Source organism: Myotis nattereri (genome assembly GCF_964212035.1).
Source record: "Myotis nattereri genome assembly, chromosome: 4".
Taxonomy (NCBI): Eukaryota; Metazoa; Chordata; class Mammalia; order Chiroptera; family Vespertilionidae; genus Myotis; species Myotis nattereri.
Window position 1 is genome coordinate 15,365,162 of NC_138079.1, and position 20,501 is coordinate 15,385,662.

Sequence of the window (20,501 nt, forward strand, 5' to 3'; positions counted from 1 at the left end):
GGCCGAAGCTTCAGGAGCTGGTGGGAGGGAGGGTGGTTGGCCCCTGACTCAGGTGTGACGGCTCCGAGGGCGCCCATCCGGCCCCTGGGGACAGCGCTGGGGGGCGTTGACTCTGCCTGTTTGATCTGAGAGCCGGAGAGGCAGAGCCAGCACCGCCATCTTCGGGGTTCCAAGTGATGACACACTCACTACTTGTAGGCTGACCATATGAGAAGAAGAATCAGTGATTTCTGCTTTACATTACAGAAAAATAATGTGTGTGTATTCATGGTGGGGATACAGAAATGTAAACTGAGTCGATGCTGTCTAACTTGCCCAGTGGTATTTGTATTTACTTATTTATATAACTTTTATTTAATTCAGGAGATCCAGCAGCGGCACGGGTTAGCCAATTCCATCTCCTCCTACCTTATTAAACCAGTGCAGCGCATAACCAAGTACCAGCTCCTTCTAAAAGTACGTATGACGCATCCTCAGCCTGCAAAGTGTATGATTGGTACATTGCTATTGTGACTTTTTTCTTTATCTGTAAAGTTCCCTGAATTTTAAAAATGACACCTAGCATGTTTTGTTTTGTTTTAATTCATTGCCATTTCTTTCCCTGACCAATCTCTTAGTGCAGCAGGTAAATAAGAGTATATGCCTCAATTATGCCCCCTAGACGTCACTGACCAACCCTCGTCAGTAACACAGAATGAGAAAGAAAAGAGAAATTGTCAGTCCTGGAAATTTATACCATGGCTCCTAGTATGGCTGCTGACTAGGGTCCAGGCACTGTGCTGTACGCTTTGCGTAGATGAAGCCAACCTCACACAGTGCTGTCTGCAAGGTGGGGCCTGGCCGTAGGGTGGGGCGGGCCCCTAGTCGTCACTGGTCCCCACCACCGGGGGGTGGCTCTGCACTCAGGCCAGGCTGGTGCCCAGGTTTCCCCTGAACACAGAAGCACTACCCTCTGGTCTCGTCATTTGTCGCGCACAAATGTATACAGTTTGTTCGTACAAATCAAATCACAAGTATTTGAGTCACACTGACCTGCTTTTTCTTGGTTACGGATGATTATAACTAAAGTCACACTTGTAAAAATTCTAATAACTATTAGTCTTGGCAATTGGGTGGTAAAGAAAACTTAGAATTTGTGGTAAGAATGTCTTAGAGTGCATTCTATATGTAATTGACACATATTTTCTTGACTACAAGAAAAATAATCTACAGCCTCCATCTAATGGTGTTTACCCTGCCATTTCATTGGCTGGTGAATGTTAGTAATTAAACATTAGAATGTACCAGTCATTTATCCCAGGAACAGTATCTTATGAACCTGTGTCCCCAGTTCAGTCCTAGCACAATAATAGGAGGCAATAATGACATTCAGAAGAGGGATTTATGAATACCCGAAACTCTTCTGTACTCTCTTTATTGGTAAGAAAAAATGGAGAAATAGTTAGGAAGTGGCTGCCTTCCTTGTGGTTCCCTTCTGGAACTTTCTGTCAGAGCAGCTCGCTTGCCCCTCAGCATCAGGATCTCCCTGAGGGACTGTCCTGTCCCTGCAGAGACTTGTGGGCTGAAACTGCACACTGGAAGCCGGGAGGCTAAGCTGTTTATCTTAACATTTGCTCTTCGCTTCCTAATTCCGCAAAGGCGGTCACCTCTGGCGCCCTCAGGATTGAAGGACTTTGTTTTAGCCCGTGGCTCTCTACAGGCTGCTCCTCAGTGACCTCATGTCTGGTCACTCGCTGGCTGGGGCTGGAACTCATAACCCTCCCTTGATTCTGAGGAGGGTCCTGGAGAATAGGAGTGAGCGGTGTTGATCCCCAGCCAGGAGCTCCTGCCAGTGCAGCTGCCTCCGTGCGTGGAGGCCCGCTGTGCCACGCTGCTCAGAATCATAGGTAAACGCCATCTGGTCGTGAGTGAAGGTGCTTGTCCGTAGCTCAGGTGCTCCAGACCTTTGGGTGTGAGGCCAGAGCTGACCTCACTGTCATGTCCCTCTGTTGAGTCCTGGGACCCAGAGCGCTGTTGCTATGGCACTGCCTGACCAGCAGTCATTAGTGTACAGGTGAGGTGTCTTGGAGCCCAGAGGAGTCAGAATTTGCTGTCCTTGCTATCGTTCATCAATGATGGTGACCCTGAGATCCGCGACGTAATCACTCCCAGGGAGTGTGATGCATCATGGGAGCTTCTAAACATCCTACAGGCAGAGGGTGCTGCACCATCAGTGTTCCTACAGCGTCACTGCTCCTGCCGCACACTGTGCAGTTTCAGGTTCGATGGCCCTGCGTTCGTGGCACCACAGGCTCAGAGTCATGCTGGGCCCTGTGAAAGCTCAGTGGTACTGGCAGGACCCTGGCAGGACCTTCAGCCACACCAGTAGCTGACTGCTCTGCTCTCCTAATTAAATACTTTTATTTGTCATTTTTGGGGCTTGGTAGTTGACATGTACACCAATTTTATCTTAACTTGTGACTCCCCCTGGTTTCTCTGATGTGAAGACATGTCCTGATTGAGCAGGACAGACCTGTCTGTCCATTGGACACAAAGACAGTAATTCATTTCCTGTGAGACTATATGCCCAGGAGACCACAGTCTGTTTTTTTATCTTAAAAATCAAAGCTCTTTCATTTCTGCAAAGATCTTGGTGGTAGAGCATGTCGCAGTCTTCGCCAGTTCATGGTCTTGGTCTTCTGCAGGAGCTCCTCACGTGCTGTGAGGAAGGCAAAGGGGAGATCAAAGACGGCCTGGAGGTGATGCTCAGCGTGCCCAAGCGAGCCAACGACGCCATGCACCTCAGCATGCTGGAAGGTACCGGACGCCCCACACCTGTGTGCGCTTCCTGCTGACATCTGTGAATGGATTTCCCTTTCCCTGAAAACCTTGGCTTCATGCCTCTGTGTTTACTTAGGAGTAAGAGTCTAGATGTGAATGTCTTCTTTCTTAAAGAATTGGTTTCATTGCTTCCCTTAAGATCACGTGAAATGCTTCCACCTAGCCACCTGTCCCTGTCCCATTACTGGGAATGGCCTCTCCCCACTCTGAGCTTCGTATCGCTGGCCTTCACCTGCCTGGTCTCTGTTAGGTGATGGGGTCGGATAGATCAGTCCCCTAAGATGAGAAAATCCTTAAAGGGGCTTGTTGCCTCCCCATCTCTGCATCCATTGCATCACCTGCCTGAGCCTGGAACACGTAGCGAGTACCACACAACTGCTTATGCAGATGAATGTGGTATATAACACGGTAGAGAATCAGAGAAATACACTTTAAAATGTTGCCATTATAATTTCTGTGAATGCCTCTGCTTAAGAAGGCGATTCTCTGTTCCAGAGCTTAACTCTTACTCTCAGGGTGCACACATTTACAAGAAACGCCTCTGGCCTGTGCGTGTCATTATTGCTGGCCGCACTGAGCAGCACCCTAGTTAGGGCAAAGGTGCTGCTCTTGATCACAGACACCAGCAATCAAGGCCAAGCAGCATGGCTTTCTTTCTCTGGTGAAAACGCGGAGCTGGCGTGGCAGCCCTTCCTGACGCCAGGACTCGGGCTCTGCTCCTGCTTGTTTCTCTGCACGCCGCGGATGTGCCTGGCTGGCTCAGCTCAGGATGTGCCTAGACTGTGTTAACCTTGCATCGGGCGGGAAGTGGGGGGTGGGGTGGGGCAGGGAGCAGCTAGACGTCATCATTGTGACTCTCCCCATGCGGCCTATAGGTGTGGGGCTCCCCAAGCTGCAGAGGATGCTGGGAAATGGAGTGCTCATTTGAGCGGCGTGGCGGGGGCTTCTGCTATTAGGGAAGAGGGGGAAGTGGAAGTTGGGAGACAATTAGTCCCCACCTGCCCCAGGAATCTTAGAGTCCTGGCAACGGGTCCTTCCATGAAGAGATGAGCATTCATTAGTGAAAGCCGGCCAGTGGCCAGAGCATGACTGATTCGCATGAAGAAGTTTGCGTGCAGAGGGCAAACTCCAGAGAGATGAGTACCCAGAAGGAAGGCTAGAGGGCCTTGTGGAAAGGCTGGGACTGCTGAGGAATGTCCTGGAAGGGTGTTCTAGGCCCAGGAAGCAGACATCAGGGAATCATTCTGGGCGGAGGAGGTCTGTACGAGGAGTGTTGGGAGTGCAGGTGGCGAGGCATGGCATTCTCAGCTGATGAGAAGGCCACCCTAAGGAGCTAGAACATAAGGAATAAAGCCAAGAGGAACCCCTACTTTAAAAAAACAAAAAACAAACAAACAAACAAAAAAACACGAAAAATGTATTAAAGTCTTGTTTCAGGAAGAATTAGCCTTTCTCGGATGGGCCAGTGCTGGGGAGGCAGGAGTCAGGGGCCCAAATGGAAACGTTAATCTGAGATTTAATTGATGGGCATTTTACAAATGTTTAATAATCATAATGCTATCCTTTTTATTTTAAATTGATTGTGCCTCCTTTTTTCTGTTGTAGGGTTTGATGAAAATATCGAGTCTCAGGGAGAACTCATTCTGCAGGAATCCTTCCAAGTGTGGGACCCAAAAACCTTAATTCGAAAGGGTCGAGAACGGCATCTCTTCCTTTTTGAAATGTCCTTAGTATTTAGTAAAGAAGTGAAAGATTCCAGTGGTAGAAGCAAGTACCTTTATAAAAGCAAATTGTTTGTAAGTATTGGCATTCAGAATTTTAAGTTTAAAGGTAACACAATTGCAACATTTTTGTAGGTAGAGAAAAATTATTCTTTGTTGCCTTCAGGTTATCCTAAAATGTGGAAAGTCCAAAATTGTCCTTTCTTCAGTGAAATTCTTTGACAGCTAGGAGTCCACTAGAGGGCGCTCCTGAGTTTGCGTTTTCTTAGACTTAGGAGACTTGCTTTTTCTAAATTCCGTAGACTCTAACTACAGGATAAAACACATTTTGTAAGTGAATTTAAATCATTTGCCTTTCGTGTACCTTAACTAGTTTTATAAATACACAAAATGATTATATCTCACTATGATTTTGTGCAGTACTCATATCATTGTAATTAATTTTTTATTCACCAACATTGGAACATACTTATGCAGCCTTACAGGGTGGCTCACTGTGGGATCTTAGTGACAAAATTGGATATATTTTCATTAAAAATAAATTTAAAATAAATAAATATATGGGTTTTACAGTAGCAAAATATGATTATTGGAGAAAAATATATGTAAGCAAAAATCGTTTTAAAGACCCACAATCCCACCTGTTTAGAGACAGCTGCCCTTGAGTGCTTGGCAGATACAGTGATGCATTTGAATTCTTACTTGTCATTGTACTTCCTGGCAAGAGAAACACACCTGGTGCCTTTTTTCCATTCGGAGCACGTCCAACCAGTCTCTCTATAAAATCACATGTCAACTCAGAAAAGTCTCAGGCACATGTCGTCCCCAGGGTCCACTATATTTCCTTCTTCCCTTAGTAGCAATATCTCAGAGGACTGTCATCAAAAAATTTCTGGGCAGGCTCAGGCAGTGGGAGGATTGGGCAAAACTAAGGAAAAATCACCATCAGAGAAAGAATAGAAAATGCATTAAAATTTGGTTTACTTATACAAGGTATGGCAGATTGCTTATAAATATTGATAGATATTTGGAATTTGGATAATTTATATTGTATTCGTTACATGTTTTTATGGTATCCATATGTTAATCAAATTCCCAAAGTAATAAAATACTACCAAGTGTAGAGAGCATCTGAATAATAATCTCTGGAATTTGCACTTTCAAGCTAATGGTTTTCATACCCTTTCCTTTGGCTGACATCCTGTTTGAGATTGTCTTTTGGATCACAGCCACCTTACATCATTTTAGATCATATTCTAACTGGAAAGAGAAAACGCAGTATTGCTGGCTAGCAATCTCACTAGCTGGCTCTAATCTAGCCTCAGAGACCAAGCTAGTCTGTTTTAGAAGCTGATACATCTTCACTTAATTTATCTTTTAAAAGTTGAGGTTCCCTCAGAGGCCCCTCTGCGCTATGAATTGCTCTGGGTTATGAATCACTTCCTTCGCTGGAGGCGGAAGAATGAGTTGGGGGGAACATGATGTGGTGGGGTTGAAGGTGTTGACCTTCATCTGCACTCTTCCGTGTTCCGCATATTACACCTACATATATTACAGAGAGCAATTTTGTCCTTAGCCCTTAAAATTATTGGTGAAATACTAAAAGTTTATGCGATTGATAAAGAAATTGGAAAATAACTGAGCTGTTAAAACACCATTTTGCCCTCCATGAAGGTACTTCATTCATGTGGAAAATGGGAGTGGCAGCTCTTTCACAACCAGAACAAACGCATTTTGTTATTTATAAGGTTGAAATGGGTCAACTCTTAATCTTCCAGATAATAAGGTTTCAGATACTTTGCTTTTTTCCCTCTGGACTTGCTTGTGGACTTGCATCAGAATCTCCAGTAAGGGTGCTCACAGAATATGAAAAAGATGAAACCAGTCGTTTGTAGCCTAAGAACAAAATTTCCTTATTTTCACTAAAGTGAGAGCTAAGGATTACTTACTAAAGTTAACAAACTACGTTGTTATAACCTAGCATGACCACATGGTCTCTGAATTGTACTCTCATCTAATTATATCATTGTCTTTTACGCAGACCTCAGAGTTGGGTGTCACAGAACATGTTGAAGGAGATCCCTGCAAATTTGCACTGTGGGTCGGGAGGACGCCAACTTCAGATAATAAAATTGTCCTTAAGGTACGTCCATGGGGAGCTTGGGGCTATGCTCTGTGACATGTTTATTGTGGCAATGAATGCTTTATTTTTTCCTGTGGTTGAAACTGTTGGTTTTCATATCACTTTATGTGTTACTTTTATGTTCTGTTGGGATTAGTGATCACCACAAGAACAGTAGAATAAATTCAGTTTGGTATTCCAGGGATGAAATAACATGAGCTAAACTTTTGCTTGCTTACTCAAATCAAATGGAGCAAGTCTTCAAACTTTTCCCGTGCTTCCAGTCTTGAAAAGAATTGTTCATTCCCTGAGAGATGCAGGAAGTTCAGGCCCAGGAGGACAGAGAGATGGGCCCACAGCTTCCATGCACACTTGACCTGTGGTTTTAGAGGAAAGGGGGCACCTGGTGGAGTGTGACGCCTTGGACAGTTTCCAGGCTGAACATGCCAGCCGTCTCCATGGGGTCCGGGGCTCTTTGGCTTTCCAGTTTGGGGGCAGAGGAAAAGGGGGCATAGTGATCAGCTACATGGGTTTTATGTAATGTTTTGATTTCAAGTGTTTCAAAGACACTAAGGGTAGTTTGAGGTATCTAGTCTTTGGGGGAGGAAAGTATCTTTGAATATTTGATTTGAACTCTGTCTTGAATACACTGCCCTCTCCTAAGAATGGCAAAGGGCTCTAAGGGTGTCTTAATGTACTTCCCTCCTTCTGTGTTTGAGAAAATACAGATGGAACTGTCTGTTGGAGCTGTCTGGAAAGACCATAGTTGACTTAAGGATGTTCTGGGGAAGATGTAGACAGCGATTAGTAGGATATTGGGAAACGAGCCAAAAGCTTAACGGGCCTCTGGTGTGTGGACTTGCATGTCAGCGATTTCGCCTTGCATTCCTTTGAATCTCTATGGCATTCCCAGCAGCCCCAGGTTATTCAGCAGCGTGTCACTCATAGAGCCGCTGACGGTTACACCATTGCGCTTTAAGGTGTTTACTCACATAGAAATGAGGAATTGTTTGGCAATGAATATATGATTACCAACCCAGTGTGTTCTTGTTAGTACTGGCAGAAAGCCCTATAAAACATAAATTGCACTGTTAGCTAAATATTAGATAACTGAACTTTACTAAGGCATAAAAAAATTTTTTTAATTTTTTTATTGCTTAAAGTATTACAAAGAGTATTACATGTGTCTCCTTTTTTCCCCGCCCTTGACAATCCCCTGGCCTCCCCCACCCCCCAGTGTCTTATGTCCATTGGTTATGCTTATATGGTAAGGCATAAAATTTTAAAGTATCCTCAAGACGTTAAAACTTCCAACTTATATTAAGTGTTTATCCAGATTAGCTGCAGTGACATATGCCAAAGGGTGTATCTAAGAAATAGTGCCAGATATTTTAGCCAGTTGTGGATTACTTTCATTTGGGACATAATAAAATACTCATGATGCAGTTGAACAAAAGACTTCCTGTGGGCTTTACCAGATGACAGTTTTCTAGGGAGTTTTGAGTAATATTTTTCTGACTTCCAAGAAGAGATTAAACAAAATGATGTTCTCATTAATTTTAGAGATTGCTTTGTGGTGATGACACTGGTGTGAATGGTGATGACAGTGGATATCGAGGTGGTGGCAGTGGAAATGGTGATGGTGATGGTGGTGGTGGTGGTGGAGATGGTGGTGGTGATGGTGGTGGTATAAATGGTGGTGGAGATGGTAGCGTTGATGGTGGCAGTGGTGGTGGTGATGGTAGTGAAGATGGTGGTGGCGGTAGTAGAGATGGTGAGGTGGTGGTGGTGGAGGAGATGGTGGTGGTGATGGTGGTGGTGGAGATGGTGGTGGTGGAGATGGTGGAGGAGATGGTGATGGTATAAATGGTGGTGGAGATGGTAGCGTTGATGGTGGCAGTGGTGGTGGTGATGGTAGTGAAGATGGTGGTGGCGGTAGTAGAGATGGTGAGGTGGTGGTGGTGGAGGAGATGGTGGTGGTGGCGGAGATGGTGGTGGTGGCAGCGGTGGAGATGGTGATGGTAAATGGTGGTAGAGATGAGTGTAAGTGATGTGATAGGTGAGAAAATGTTTTGGTGGTGGTGCTAGTGGAATGTGGTGGTGATGGAGGTGGTCACTGTCATAGTTGTCATGGCAATGATGCTGATGGCCTGGTAGTTGTAAAACAAAATGTGGTCTTTTTTTACTTTTATAGTCTGCAAGGGAGAATTCTATTTCTAAATCCTTCCTTAAATGGATTGAGACTACTAGGAGGGTTATCCTCTATAAATGTAATGATAAATTCGCTTTATATCATGAGAATTTTCTTTATTTCTGAACCATAGTAACAGTTTTCCTGATTTGTCTCCAAACTTGGCCAGATGTTCTTCCTCAGATACTTCTCTTTGTGTAGCCTCTGAACATTTGTACCAGGCATTTAAATTCCAGCAGGTCTGTGTGTTCAAGTTTTCCACCCTGAGATGCTTAGTTCATGCACAAACTCCCCTGCTCCCTAATTACGCTGTTCGGACCCCAAAGTCGGCGTGACTGCTCTCCTGGCATCAGATTCCGGAATGGGAGCAAGAGGCCCCTTTTATCCTATATTTGTCCATTACTGTCCCTCAATAACTTTAAAGCCATATCCTCCAGTTAAAGCATTTTATTTAGAGAGTTCTCAATTTTAATTTCCTTTCCCACCATGGGCTTTGGCTTTCTAGTTTCAAAACAAGGCCCACCATGAGGACATGGTGGGTTCCCCTCCCTTTGTGATCTCATCTACAATCCCACTGACGATTGTTTTAATCATTTACAGGGAGTCATGTTTATATCATAGGAGGCTGATGTTTTCCATAAGGAAATTAAAACTGTTACTACGGCCCAGTGCGTGTAAACGGGAACCCAAAGCGCCCCTTTGAGGCGGTGAGAGAAAAACCTGGGCGGAGTCACACCATGTGTGTTCATTCAGTAAATGCTTGCTGAGGGCCTACCCCGTGCCACGTCCAGAGAACCTTTCTCCACGGGTATAATAAAGGGCAATCCACCACGTGGAACTGGCAATAGGATACACTCGTTTATTTAGCGGTTTATTCCCATTTACAGCTAGGGGTCGGTGAGTGCAGAGCTGGGGCAGGCTCTGTCCTGTGCGCTGGGAACTGCAGCCTCACCTGCTGGCGGTGGGACTGGCATTCTCTGTGTCCACGCCACAGGCCCTCTTTTCACACGAGGGTAAGGGAGCCCGAGGACACTCGTGCTTGTGGAAATGTGGCGGCTGCAGCTGCTGTCCGATGAGTCCTGTGACGGGCAGCATGACCAGAGGTTCAGGGTCCATGGACACTTTGCCAGCCACTGACCACTCCTCGTGACCTGAGTTTCCTCAGAGCAGCTTTGGTTTGGGCTGGCTGTGTTTTCATGTCTTCCCGGGTCCAGGGAATGATCAGTGATTAGAATATCCATTGATGTGGAACAACATAAGTGCTATAAAATAAAAATGGTTTTGATTTAAAAATGTTCAAAACTAGGGTCATTTATTTGGTGGCATAAACATCGGATGGGCTGCTTTTCTGCTGGAAAGCGATGTTTAAAATGGGAAGCTCCAGCGATGCGAGGCCTGCGTGGTTGGGGCAGGATCTGACGGGTTCTCGCACCGGTTCAGGCTTCCAGCATCGAGAACAAGCAGGACTGGATAAAGCACATCCGGGAGGTGATCCAGGAGAGGACCATCCACCTGAAAGGCGCCCTGAAGGAGCCCATTCACATCCCCAAGACGGCCCCGGCCGCGCGGCACAAGGGCAGGCGGTGAGTGTGCGCGGGAGGTGTGGCTAAGCTTGTTTATTTAATGGGGAAGGAACAAGGCAGTGTTACCGTAATATTTTTCAAAAGTCGTTTTTCTCAGACATTTGGAGGAATATGGTTTTTAAACATAGTTTATTCTTAGCAATGAAATTGCTTTGTCAAGACAAGACCCTGCTTCCGCTTAAAGTGCAGGGCTGTGTGCGAATCTCTGGCCACTTTGCCTTTCCCACCCAGTGGTGAGTCCATCCGGGCACATGTGCAGATCTACACATTTCTGGAAATAATCATGTCAACTCTATTTTTTATTATGTGAATTAAATGGAATGATCTATGTTAGATACTTAGCCCAATGCCTGCAGAAAGCCTGTGCTTAGCAGTCAAATCCGCGTTAACACAGGGGAGGTAGCAGCTGTCACGAAGACTGACTTGCACCCCTTGAAACGCAGCCATTCTTTCTCCAATGACCGGTGGACGAGCCTGACCAGTCTAGAATAAAAAGCCAGCAGAGTCAGGAATTAAAAATGTCCTGTGTCTCCAGGGACGGAGAGGATCTGGACAGCCAAGGCGACGGCAGCAGCCAGCCCGACACAATCTCGATCGCCTCCCGGACGTCGCAGAACACACTGGACAGCGATAAGGTACGCTGCAGCCAGCCTGCACTGGGACACGAGTGCAGCCGGTCTGGTCTGACGGGAAGTAGTCTCGTTCTGTCTGTAAGTGACAGTTGTCATCAACATTTCAAACAGCTGCTCTGTGCTGAGAGCGGTGCCAGCACCGGTGCCAGGGCGGAGACTGGGGGCTTCAGGGTTAGAAGACGTTTACCCTGAAGATTCAAACAAACCACTTGCCCTTCCCAGTGCTGTGCCTGTTCTATCAGGTGTCCCCGGCAGGGTGTTTAGCTTTTTCATTTTATATTAAGCAGAAGAACCTATTATTTTAAAACAATATGATGGAGAGCCCTGGTGCATAAAAGTGGAGCTATTCTGGTTGAAGCAGGGACATGACTCCCTCCACTTGGCCCTGAGGCGCCTTCCAGACACAGGAAGTGCGCCTGGACTGGGCCCGCGGCTGCGCCGACCGCCAGTAAGCTAGATCTGATTTGTGTCAGAGTCCACAGCGGTGGCCTGCAGTATCCCAGGATCCTGTCTTGTGGAGTCAAAACGCCTGCAGAATAAGTGGGCAGGAGAAGCTGGGCTCCTGGGCTTACGCGATGCCCAGGTGTCCTCGGAAAGCCCGTGGGGGACGTTCATCTCCACCACGTCTGTTCCATCTGGGATGAGCACCTGCCTGCTCTTTATCCTAGACATGAACCAGATTTTAAAACAAAAATTATTTGACAGAGAATAGGGGTTCAGAAGTCCTGGGTTCTCTCTGCCTGGTGCGAGCTGTGCTTCCTCGTGTGAGACCTTCGTCTGGGTCGTGAGATGCAGGAGCTCTTGGTAACACCTCCCAGGGCCTGCTCACGCACAGGAAGGAAGTGCCCTGACCTCACTGCGTTTGGGAGTGGTTGGCGGGGTACCACAGCGGGGTACTTCAGGTGGCAATCCTGACAGTCCCAGACCTCGGTCTTTTCTCACTAAGTTTTACAGAAGAATTCATGGTATTTAAATGTCATTCCCAAGACACAAGTAAGTATATTCTAAAATACAGCTTTTCTACAATGATTTCATTTTCAAAATGCTTCTAGTTTGAGTAATTCGTTGTTTCTTTTTCTTCTTTTTGAGTTCTCTTAATAGTAAGTCCTGGAACTTCAAATGCTTAGAATATGAGGACTGAAGCATAAAAACAATGTCTCGTTTTATTTGCTCAGAGCTCAGTGTATGAGAATTCAGCAAATATTGCTTGCCAGTAGGAATAATGAGGAATAAGATAAATTACGTGTTCAGGCTTGTAGTGCTTAATGGCATCTCTCCCTGCGGCCCCACCCCAGAGCCGCTGAGTTAAGAAAATGAAGTTTGAGCCTGGAATCATTTCATTAGAGTAATTCTGATTATTTTCTTTTTAAAAAGATAGTAATTGAAGTGATTGAGTAATTTAAGTACTCTGTTTACATAAGAATTACAGTAATAGTTCTTAATAGTTATGGGAGCTAATAGATGCTCAAGTTAAGGTCAAAATCCTCTTCATTCAGACTGTCTCACAGCCTCGCCTTGGTGAGAATCACCCCTCCAGCACTAGGCCCATCCGGCCCCAAATTCACCTTCTTACCACATACATTCTCATGGATCTGGCCTGGGTTTATCAGAAGTGAGTTTAAAGTTGTTTTTTAAGTTTTTTGGATGACATTGCCAAAGAGATAAATAAATGCAAAAAGTTCTGCCTTTTGGAAGGTGTGTTAAGACTTTTCTGGAGGTTGGCCCAAGAAGAAAGGCCGACTTTGTCTCTTCATGGGGTTTATGTATAAACTAGAGGCCCAATGCAGGAAAATTCGTGCAAGAGTAGGCCTTCCTTCCCCCGGCTGCCGGCACCAGCTTCCCTCCGGGACCCGGACCCCGGCTTCCCTTCTCTGGCCACCAGCAGGCACCCATGACCTAGGCTGCTTCTCTCCACCGGCCATTGGCAGGCACCCGGGACCAGGCTGCTTCCCTCCTCCGGCTGCCAAGCAGGTACCCAGGACCGGAGCTGGCTTCCCTCGGGCCGCCCGAAGGCACCTGGGACCTGGGCTGGCTTCCCTCTGCCCCGGCTTCATCAGGAAGGATGTCTGAAATGATGTCAGTCTAATTAGCATACTACCTTTTTATGATTATAGATGGGTGTGGTGGGAGTCTGGAAATGCTCCCTGGATGTAGTAAGGGCTCCCGAGGTGGCTTCCCACCATAAAGAATTAGGGTGCTAGCATCCCAGTACATTCCTGGTCCCTGGAGGCATGGCCAACAAGTCCACATGAGGGTACACACAGAAATAAGGCTCTATCCTGGAGTTAGGAATCACATTACTAGCTCTGCTTCGGATCTGTTATGGCTTAATAAATAGGCTTATGTGAACTTGGAACCGAGCCTGCACAACTCCAGTAGAAAAAGCAGGCATCATCCTAAGGGCTGATGCCATTAACAGCAAATTCTATTTGTAACCAATGAAAGAGGAAGAATAAATCACTGTGAGAAAAGTGTAGGTTTGCAGAAATTGATCATTCTACCTGGATTAGAATTTTTAAAGAACTGCCTATTAAATATTTTAGGTAATTCACCAGTTTCTGTTTTTCTCATCTAATGTGCTTTCTCTGAACTTCATTGTGTAGCTCTGTGACCCCGACAGGCCCACTTCTGTGAAGGCAGCCACGCCCCCCACCCCCGGCCCCCAGGAGGCTGTGACAAAGCCTGTCACTCAGCAGCACCCAGCTAAACACTCCCCTGATTCCTACCCATCCTGAAGGAATGCCACTCAGGACTGAGGTGTTGTAAGTGGGCGTGGCACTAGTTCCTGATACCCCTCATGAGACCACAGGTCCTTCATGGGCTCGAAAGGGTGAGGAAGGATGAAAGGGCTTCCCCAGGTCGTAGGATTGCAGCGGGTTCCTTCTTCAGTTCTTGGATCTGCACGTGGGACGGGCATAAACAGCACATGAGGCTTTAAGTCAGACTTTGGGGTTTGGAGAGGACACACCCACGAGGCCTTAGAAAGAAGCGCGTGTTCCCTCCACACGCCCGCATTTGTGTCCTCTGCGGGGGGCTTTCTTGCCGCCGCCCCCCTCTTACACCTCTGGCAGAGCATTTCGGGTCAGCCGTCCCCCTCTTACACCTCTGGCAGAGCATTTCGGGTCAGCAGATGATTCAGGAGAAAACGTTCTGAAAAGTAGGAAACTGCTTTCTTTCCCGAGTCATTTTGCAAAATGTGCAGTTTCCCTGAACTTGGCTGCACCAGAACCCCACCCCCCCTCCCTCCAGGGCAGTAACTTTTCATATGTCTCGAGGTCCTTTCCACCATCCATTTTTCAAGTTTAAACAGCCTCTGAGGACCCGGGTAGACAGCTCCGACAAGGGAAATTACTTAACCATATTCCGTCTCTGACTTAATTTATCATGTCTGTTGTGAGTTAGTTGTTATCATGGAATTTGGTTCCATTTCAGAAACTGGGTGGGGGGATGTTTTTGACTCAGGCTCTTGGAGAATTTGTAAGTAAACGTTACCTGCCAGGGCTGTGCAATCCTCCAATGGGGCGCAGGAGGCTTTGGGAGGAGTCTGTTAAAGGGGGGCGCCCGGAGACACCCTCTTCCCAGGGAGCGCTGTCAGAATCGCTGAGTGGGCTGCTCAGAGATACAAACCACATGCCCCCAATGGCACATTCCCTTCTCTGGAAACACCAGTTTTAAAAGATGCCATCTCTGTCCCACAGTGAGTTTGGCACCAATGCTTGCCCATATTCAGAGTACTTATGCTGATAAAAATGATCTTATGAAAATATAATTTCGGTTCCAAAGAAATCAAATGCCTGCCAGACCCTTATCTCATTGGTCCTGAGCGTGTCCCGAGAGGTAGGGAGGAGCGTGCCGAGCCAGCCTGGGCGGTGAGGAAGTGGCGGAGGCCAGCTGACCCGCGGGCCACCCAGCGCTGGAGCGCTAATGCCAGAAACGGAATGTGGGTTTAATTACCCGTCGGTATCAAGGCCTCTTTATTTCACACTGGAGCCGAATATGAAGGAACTATTTTTTAGTATAAAAAGCAGCATTTTAAAACTTTTTAGAAAACATGGACCGAAACACAGGCTGCTATAGAACGGAGCATCTTGGGGTCAAGATGGAAATAAATCAAGATGAGGTGTGTATGGGGAGCTGCCCAAGCCAGCAGGGGCGGGGGTGAGCTCTGCTGGACCTGAGAGGTCTGTTCTCATTGGGTGCCTGAGACATGCAGTGAGACCGAGGCTTGGCATGAACTGTCCGGAGCTTTTATAATAGGAATATGTGAGCCCACGTACCTGGAAGTATAATGGTTTCAGTCCCTCCTACCACAGCCATCGCACTGTACTGGGGACCGGAGGTTTCATGTGGCTTAAAAAATCAACCACCGTTCTCTGTGAAGTGACCTTCTACACCACAGGAACTGGGTTGGGTTTACGGAAAGTGCAGTGTTGAGAGAGTGTATAAAGCGGCTAATGCCAGTCCATCTTTGCATGTGGCTGATTCACGTGTTTGAGGAAGGAACTTGTCTTCCACAGGGGCTACTGCCCCCCGTCACCCAGCCCCCATCCCGAGCACAGGGCACAGACAGGAGCGCAGGGAGCCCTGGTTCTTTGCTCGGCCCTCTCTCCTCTGGCCGACGGTGCTGGAGGCAAGGGCACCTTTGCCCAGAGGAGGCATTCAACTCACTGCCAGCCTTGCCAGGGCGCCCGGCCTCCCAGGACCCCATGCAGGGTTGCCCCATGCAGACATGAAATTGAGTCATTAAATTCAGAGCCTTTCTACAGGATGACACATAGTTTTAATCTCCTCAGGCAGAATACTCCAGATACCATTAGCCTCCTCTGCTCAGAGTGTAACAGGGTACAAGCAAACAGGTCCTGCATAACGCCATTTCTTTCAACATCATTCTTTTTTTTTTTTTTAATATATATTTTTATTGATTTTAGAGAGGAAGGGAGAGGGAGAGAGAGATAGAAACATCAGTGATGAGAGAGGATCATTGATCGGCTGCCTCCTGCAAGCCCCTCACTGGGGATGAAGCCCGCAACCCCGGCGTGTGCCCTTGACTGGAATCGACAACATCGTTCAGTCATAAGGTTGATGGGATAGCGTAGGGGCCTCGCTCGTGTTTATCACAGTTAGCCTGTGGCAAACGTGGTCTCATTGTACCTCGTGTCACTTAAAGTCACAGAGCCTGTCGGCAAGTTAACTGAGGCCTTACTGTCCCCCTCAGAGCACTGAACGTCCAATAGCTGGTGGCTAAGAACAGGAAGCACTCACCAGCTCGGCCTCGGCTTCTCAGCAGCTGATGGCCTTGGGCAAGTCCCTCCACCTCTCTGTGCCTCATTTCCTCGTCTGTAAATGGGGATGATGTTACCTCACAGGCTGTGGGCATGAGAAGTGTGTAATGGGTTTAGAACCTCGTCCAGCAAGTACCGGGCACTGAATAAATATTAGCAGTTGCTGTGTCTTCACTTTAAAAACCGCTCCCTCCTCCCTCTCCATGGGCTGTTGGCGTCAGTACTGGCTTTGCCGACTACTGTCCGTACTGGCCTCTCTCCTCTTATTTGGGCCCTCCTGATGGCAGTGGATTCGGAAGCCGGTTTTGTTCATTAGGAGCTTGAAGCTGTCCCAAGGGTAAACTGCTCAGCCTCAGTGCCTGCACTTCCTCATTTTGGTGCCTCAGCAACAAAATACTGGCCATGTATTTATTGAAAGGGCAGTCACTGAAGAAGAGATTAAAACTTTAAGCAAATGTTTGATTAAAACATTTTTTAAGCTACTCCTTTGATCCTGCCGAATCAGCTGCATTGTGGCACATGCATGTAAAATGACTTCATACTGTTCACAGGGTAGCTACATTCATTCATAAATTCCTGTGGATCATCCCATGTGCCAGCCAGGACAGGTGCTCCAGCCAGAACAGATGATCCAGAACAGGGTAGGTGCTCCAGCCAGAACAGGTGTTCCAGCCGGAACAGGTGCTCTAGCACAGGACAGATGCTCCAGCCAGGACAGGTGCTCCAGGACAGGACAGGTGCTCCAGCCAGGATAGGTGCTCCAGCACAGGACAGGTGCTCCAGCCAGGAGAGGTGTTCCAGCACAGGACAGGTGCTCCAGCCAGGATATATGCTCCAGCCAGGACAGATGCTCCAGCCAGGACAGGTGCCCCAGCACAGGACAGATGCTCCAGCCAGGAGAGGTGCTCCAGCACAGGACAGGTGCTCCAGCCAGGAGAGGTGCTCCAGCACAGGACAGGTGCTCCAGCCAGGATATATGCTCCAGCCAGGACAGATGCTCCAGCCAGGACAGGTGCCCCAGCACAGGACAGATGCTCCAGCCAGGAGAGGTGCTCCAGCACAGGACAGGTGCTCCAGCCAGGATATATGCTCCAGCCAGGACAGATGCTCCAGTCAGGACAGGTGCTCTAGCACAGGACAGGTACTCCAGCGCAGGACAGGTGCTCCAGCCAGGACAGGTACTCCAGCCAGGACAGGTGCTCCAGCCAGGACAGGTGCTCTAGCACAGGACAGGTGCCCCGGTGCTCCAGCCAGGACAGGTGCTCCAGCCAGGACAGGTGCTCCAGCCAGGAGAGGTGCTCCAGCCAGGACAGGTGCTCCAGCCAGGATATATGCTCTAGCCAGGACAGATGCTCCAGTCAGGACAGGTGCTCTAGCACAGGACAGGTACTCCAGCCAGGACAGGTGCTCCAGCCAGGATAGGTGCTCCAGCATAGGACCTTTGCTCCAGCGCAGGAATGAACAGGAGACAGCCCCTCTGCCCCTGGCAGCCAGCTGATGGACTGCGCCTGGTGTTCGGTTTCTCCTTTGGCTAATCTTTGTTTTTCTAAGTGACTGGGGTTTTTGTAATTTTAACTGGTTTTTAAGTGCTCTCATAAAACCACAAAATGAATGTAATCTTTGATAAGCATAGGTACTCCATCAGAAAAACAAAATCCCTCATGCTAAAGCAGAATGCCTCAATTAAAAAAAGAAGATTATTTTTAAATATAAAGGTTGGGCAGACATGTAACAACGTGTTTATAAGAATACTGGCACACTGAGACTGTTTTGAATGTAAATTTTATACCACTGACCAGAGTTACTGGAGATTCAGACTTGAGGCCAGTAGTTTATTCTGCAGTCCTTCCTCGTTGCGAGGGCCCGGTCTGCTGGTTAACTGGCTCTCAAATCTCAATTCTTCGGGTCGGTGTCCCTTTGTTACAGACAGAAAGACATTTCAGGTTAACTCCTCTGGGTAGAAGGTTGTCATGCTCAGTCAGGAAATGCGGTAAATGGGTTTCCTTGGGTTAAATTGTCCTAAGGAGTTCTTTGTTTTCCAGGGCCTGGTGCCATGGAGGGTGGGTTGGGGGAGGGGGTCCACCTGCCTCCTCCTTCCCGGCCCGAGTCCCTTTTCTGCGGAAGAGCCTGAGTACCTGCTGGCACGGGCTGGCGCTTCTCTCTCCTGTGTTCAGAGTGAGGGACGTGCAGCCACGTCCCCTGCCGTGAGCCCTCGAAGCCTGGTGCATAATGGCCAAGCCCTCTGATTCGCTTAACTTTTCACATTTGAAGTTTGCCTTTTTAGTTGTTTCTTTTCAGTTTAATGTCCTGCATCTCATTTTCCATTCCACCTCCTGTGTATCACAGTCAAGAAAGCCTTCCAAGAATTGTTTTCATGTCAGAAAACCAATGTGTGATCGATCGATCGCCTTGGTAAAATAGAGGATTAATGTCCCTAAATGCCATACTCACTACTTATTTTCTGGATAGAATATTGGGTATGGTAAGTTTTTGCTTTTGAAAACATCTTTCTCCAGATTTTTTTTGGGGGGTGGTATTAAAAAACATATAAAATGTATCACCTTTACTGTTTTTCACTTCTCACAGATTTCTTTATGTACCTCCAATATGTGAGAGATGATCAAAATCACCTTTGAAACACAGTGACAAATTTTGGTGAACATTTCTGTGAACCTGGCCTTGGGGTTGGGGGAGCACAGGGCTGCCATTAAGCCCGAGCCTCCATGATGTTGCCCAATGAGAGCACGGGCGGGCGAAACGAGGGGGGCGGCGGGGGATGCAACCCATCTCCTTGGAGTGTTGTGCTGGCCCCAGTGGTTGCCTTTCCCTGGTAACCGTCGCCAGTAATGGAGCTGTCTCCCTAATCCCCTCAACCACACAGCACTCTCCCGCCTGCTGCACACTGTGAAACCCCCACGAAACCGCAGGCCTCTGTGGGGCTTCTGAAGGACTGACTGTATTGGGCTGTACGATGTGATTGTTCAGAGTTGATGCACTTTGTTCTTTAGGGAAAATGGCTTTTATTAGACCACATTCCTCCTTTCCTTTAGAATTGCTCTCAGAAAATTGGCCAGATACCCACCTGCGGTCGACCTGGGCTTCCTGGAGTAGATCACTTGCAGAGCGGGCTGCGGCATCGCCAGGCGTCGGAAAGCCCCTCTTCCTCTGCCAGAACTGGCCCCAGAGCTCCTGGGCTTGGCCATTCCAACCAGGTGTTTGCCGTTGTCTCCTGAGAACATATGTTCTTGTAACAGAAAACTGCCTCATGGTAGTGCGCCAGGGAGGGGCGCTCCGAGGAGCGATGGGGTCAGGAACCGCCGCCCCCCCCCCCCCCCCAGGGTCTGTTTGAGTCACTGCCATTGTCTAGGTTCAGGCAGAGCTCTCTTTTGTGCTGATTGTTGAAGGCACGTGTCTGCGGCCAAAGATGAATATTTCATTCTTTTGTGTGAAACACAGCAACTTTTTCACTTTCAGTCATTCTGAGGCGATTCAGGCAAAGGGCCCCTGGTGTGATTCTGCAGATAGTCTGTGCATCTGAGCCATTGGCGTTCCCGTGGCAGCCCGTTTAAAGGGGCATTGGGGGGGGGGGGGGGTCGCTAGAGGAGCTTTGGTGCTGTCCCTGGTCCGGTTAAGTCCATTTTACATTGTACATTTTAGTCACCACATTTATTTTTTTAAAGGTGAAAGCAGAAAGATTTTTTTATTTTTTTCCAAAATCTGTCTTCTGGTGTGAATGTCACAGGAGATAATATGAGTCATGGAAATTGAGATTTTCCTAACTTGCAATCCTAAACTAAATGTGTGTATGTGGTTTGGGAGCCCATGATAGAAGTCCATAAAATACACAGAAGTAAAGAAGATGCTTTAAAAATTTTCACAAGGCATGGTTGGAAAGGAAAAGTGAATTTTAACTAGATAAATGGAATGGCAACTCAGCATAGCAATGAAGTTGGGTCACTGAGGGTAGGAATGTCATTGAAAGCAAATAAGACCTCAGCCAAACTTTCTGATGTAGAATATATTATCTGACCTTTTTCTAACTCGTTTCCTCCAAAGAGTTACTTTAGGTCTCTTATACCAAAAAAAAAGTGTTGTTTTTTTAAACTGCAAACCTGGTTTTAAAGAGAGGTTTTATATTCAGAAGTTTAAA

The 20,501-nt window shown here is 47.4% G+C and overlaps 1 protein-coding gene across 1 annotated transcript in view; it reads left to right on the forward strand.

Moving 5' to 3' along the window:
• TRIO (trio Rho guanine nucleotide exchange factor) overlaps window positions 1-20,501 on the forward strand; it is a 190,669-nt gene that overhangs the window by 92,190 nt on the left and 77,978 nt on the right. Inside the window, exons 25-30 of the mRNA XM_081090545.1 lie at window positions 364-456; window positions 2,685-2,796; window positions 4,426-4,616; window positions 6,583-6,684; window positions 10,295-10,437; window positions 10,973-11,072. Of these exons, the coding sequence (XP_080946671.1) occupies window positions 364-456; window positions 2,685-2,796; window positions 4,426-4,616; window positions 6,583-6,684; window positions 10,295-10,437; window positions 10,973-11,072 (741 nt within the window). The remainder of the gene's footprint in view (window positions 1-363; window positions 457-2,684; window positions 2,797-4,425; window positions 4,617-6,582; window positions 6,685-10,294; window positions 10,438-10,972; window positions 11,073-20,501) is intronic.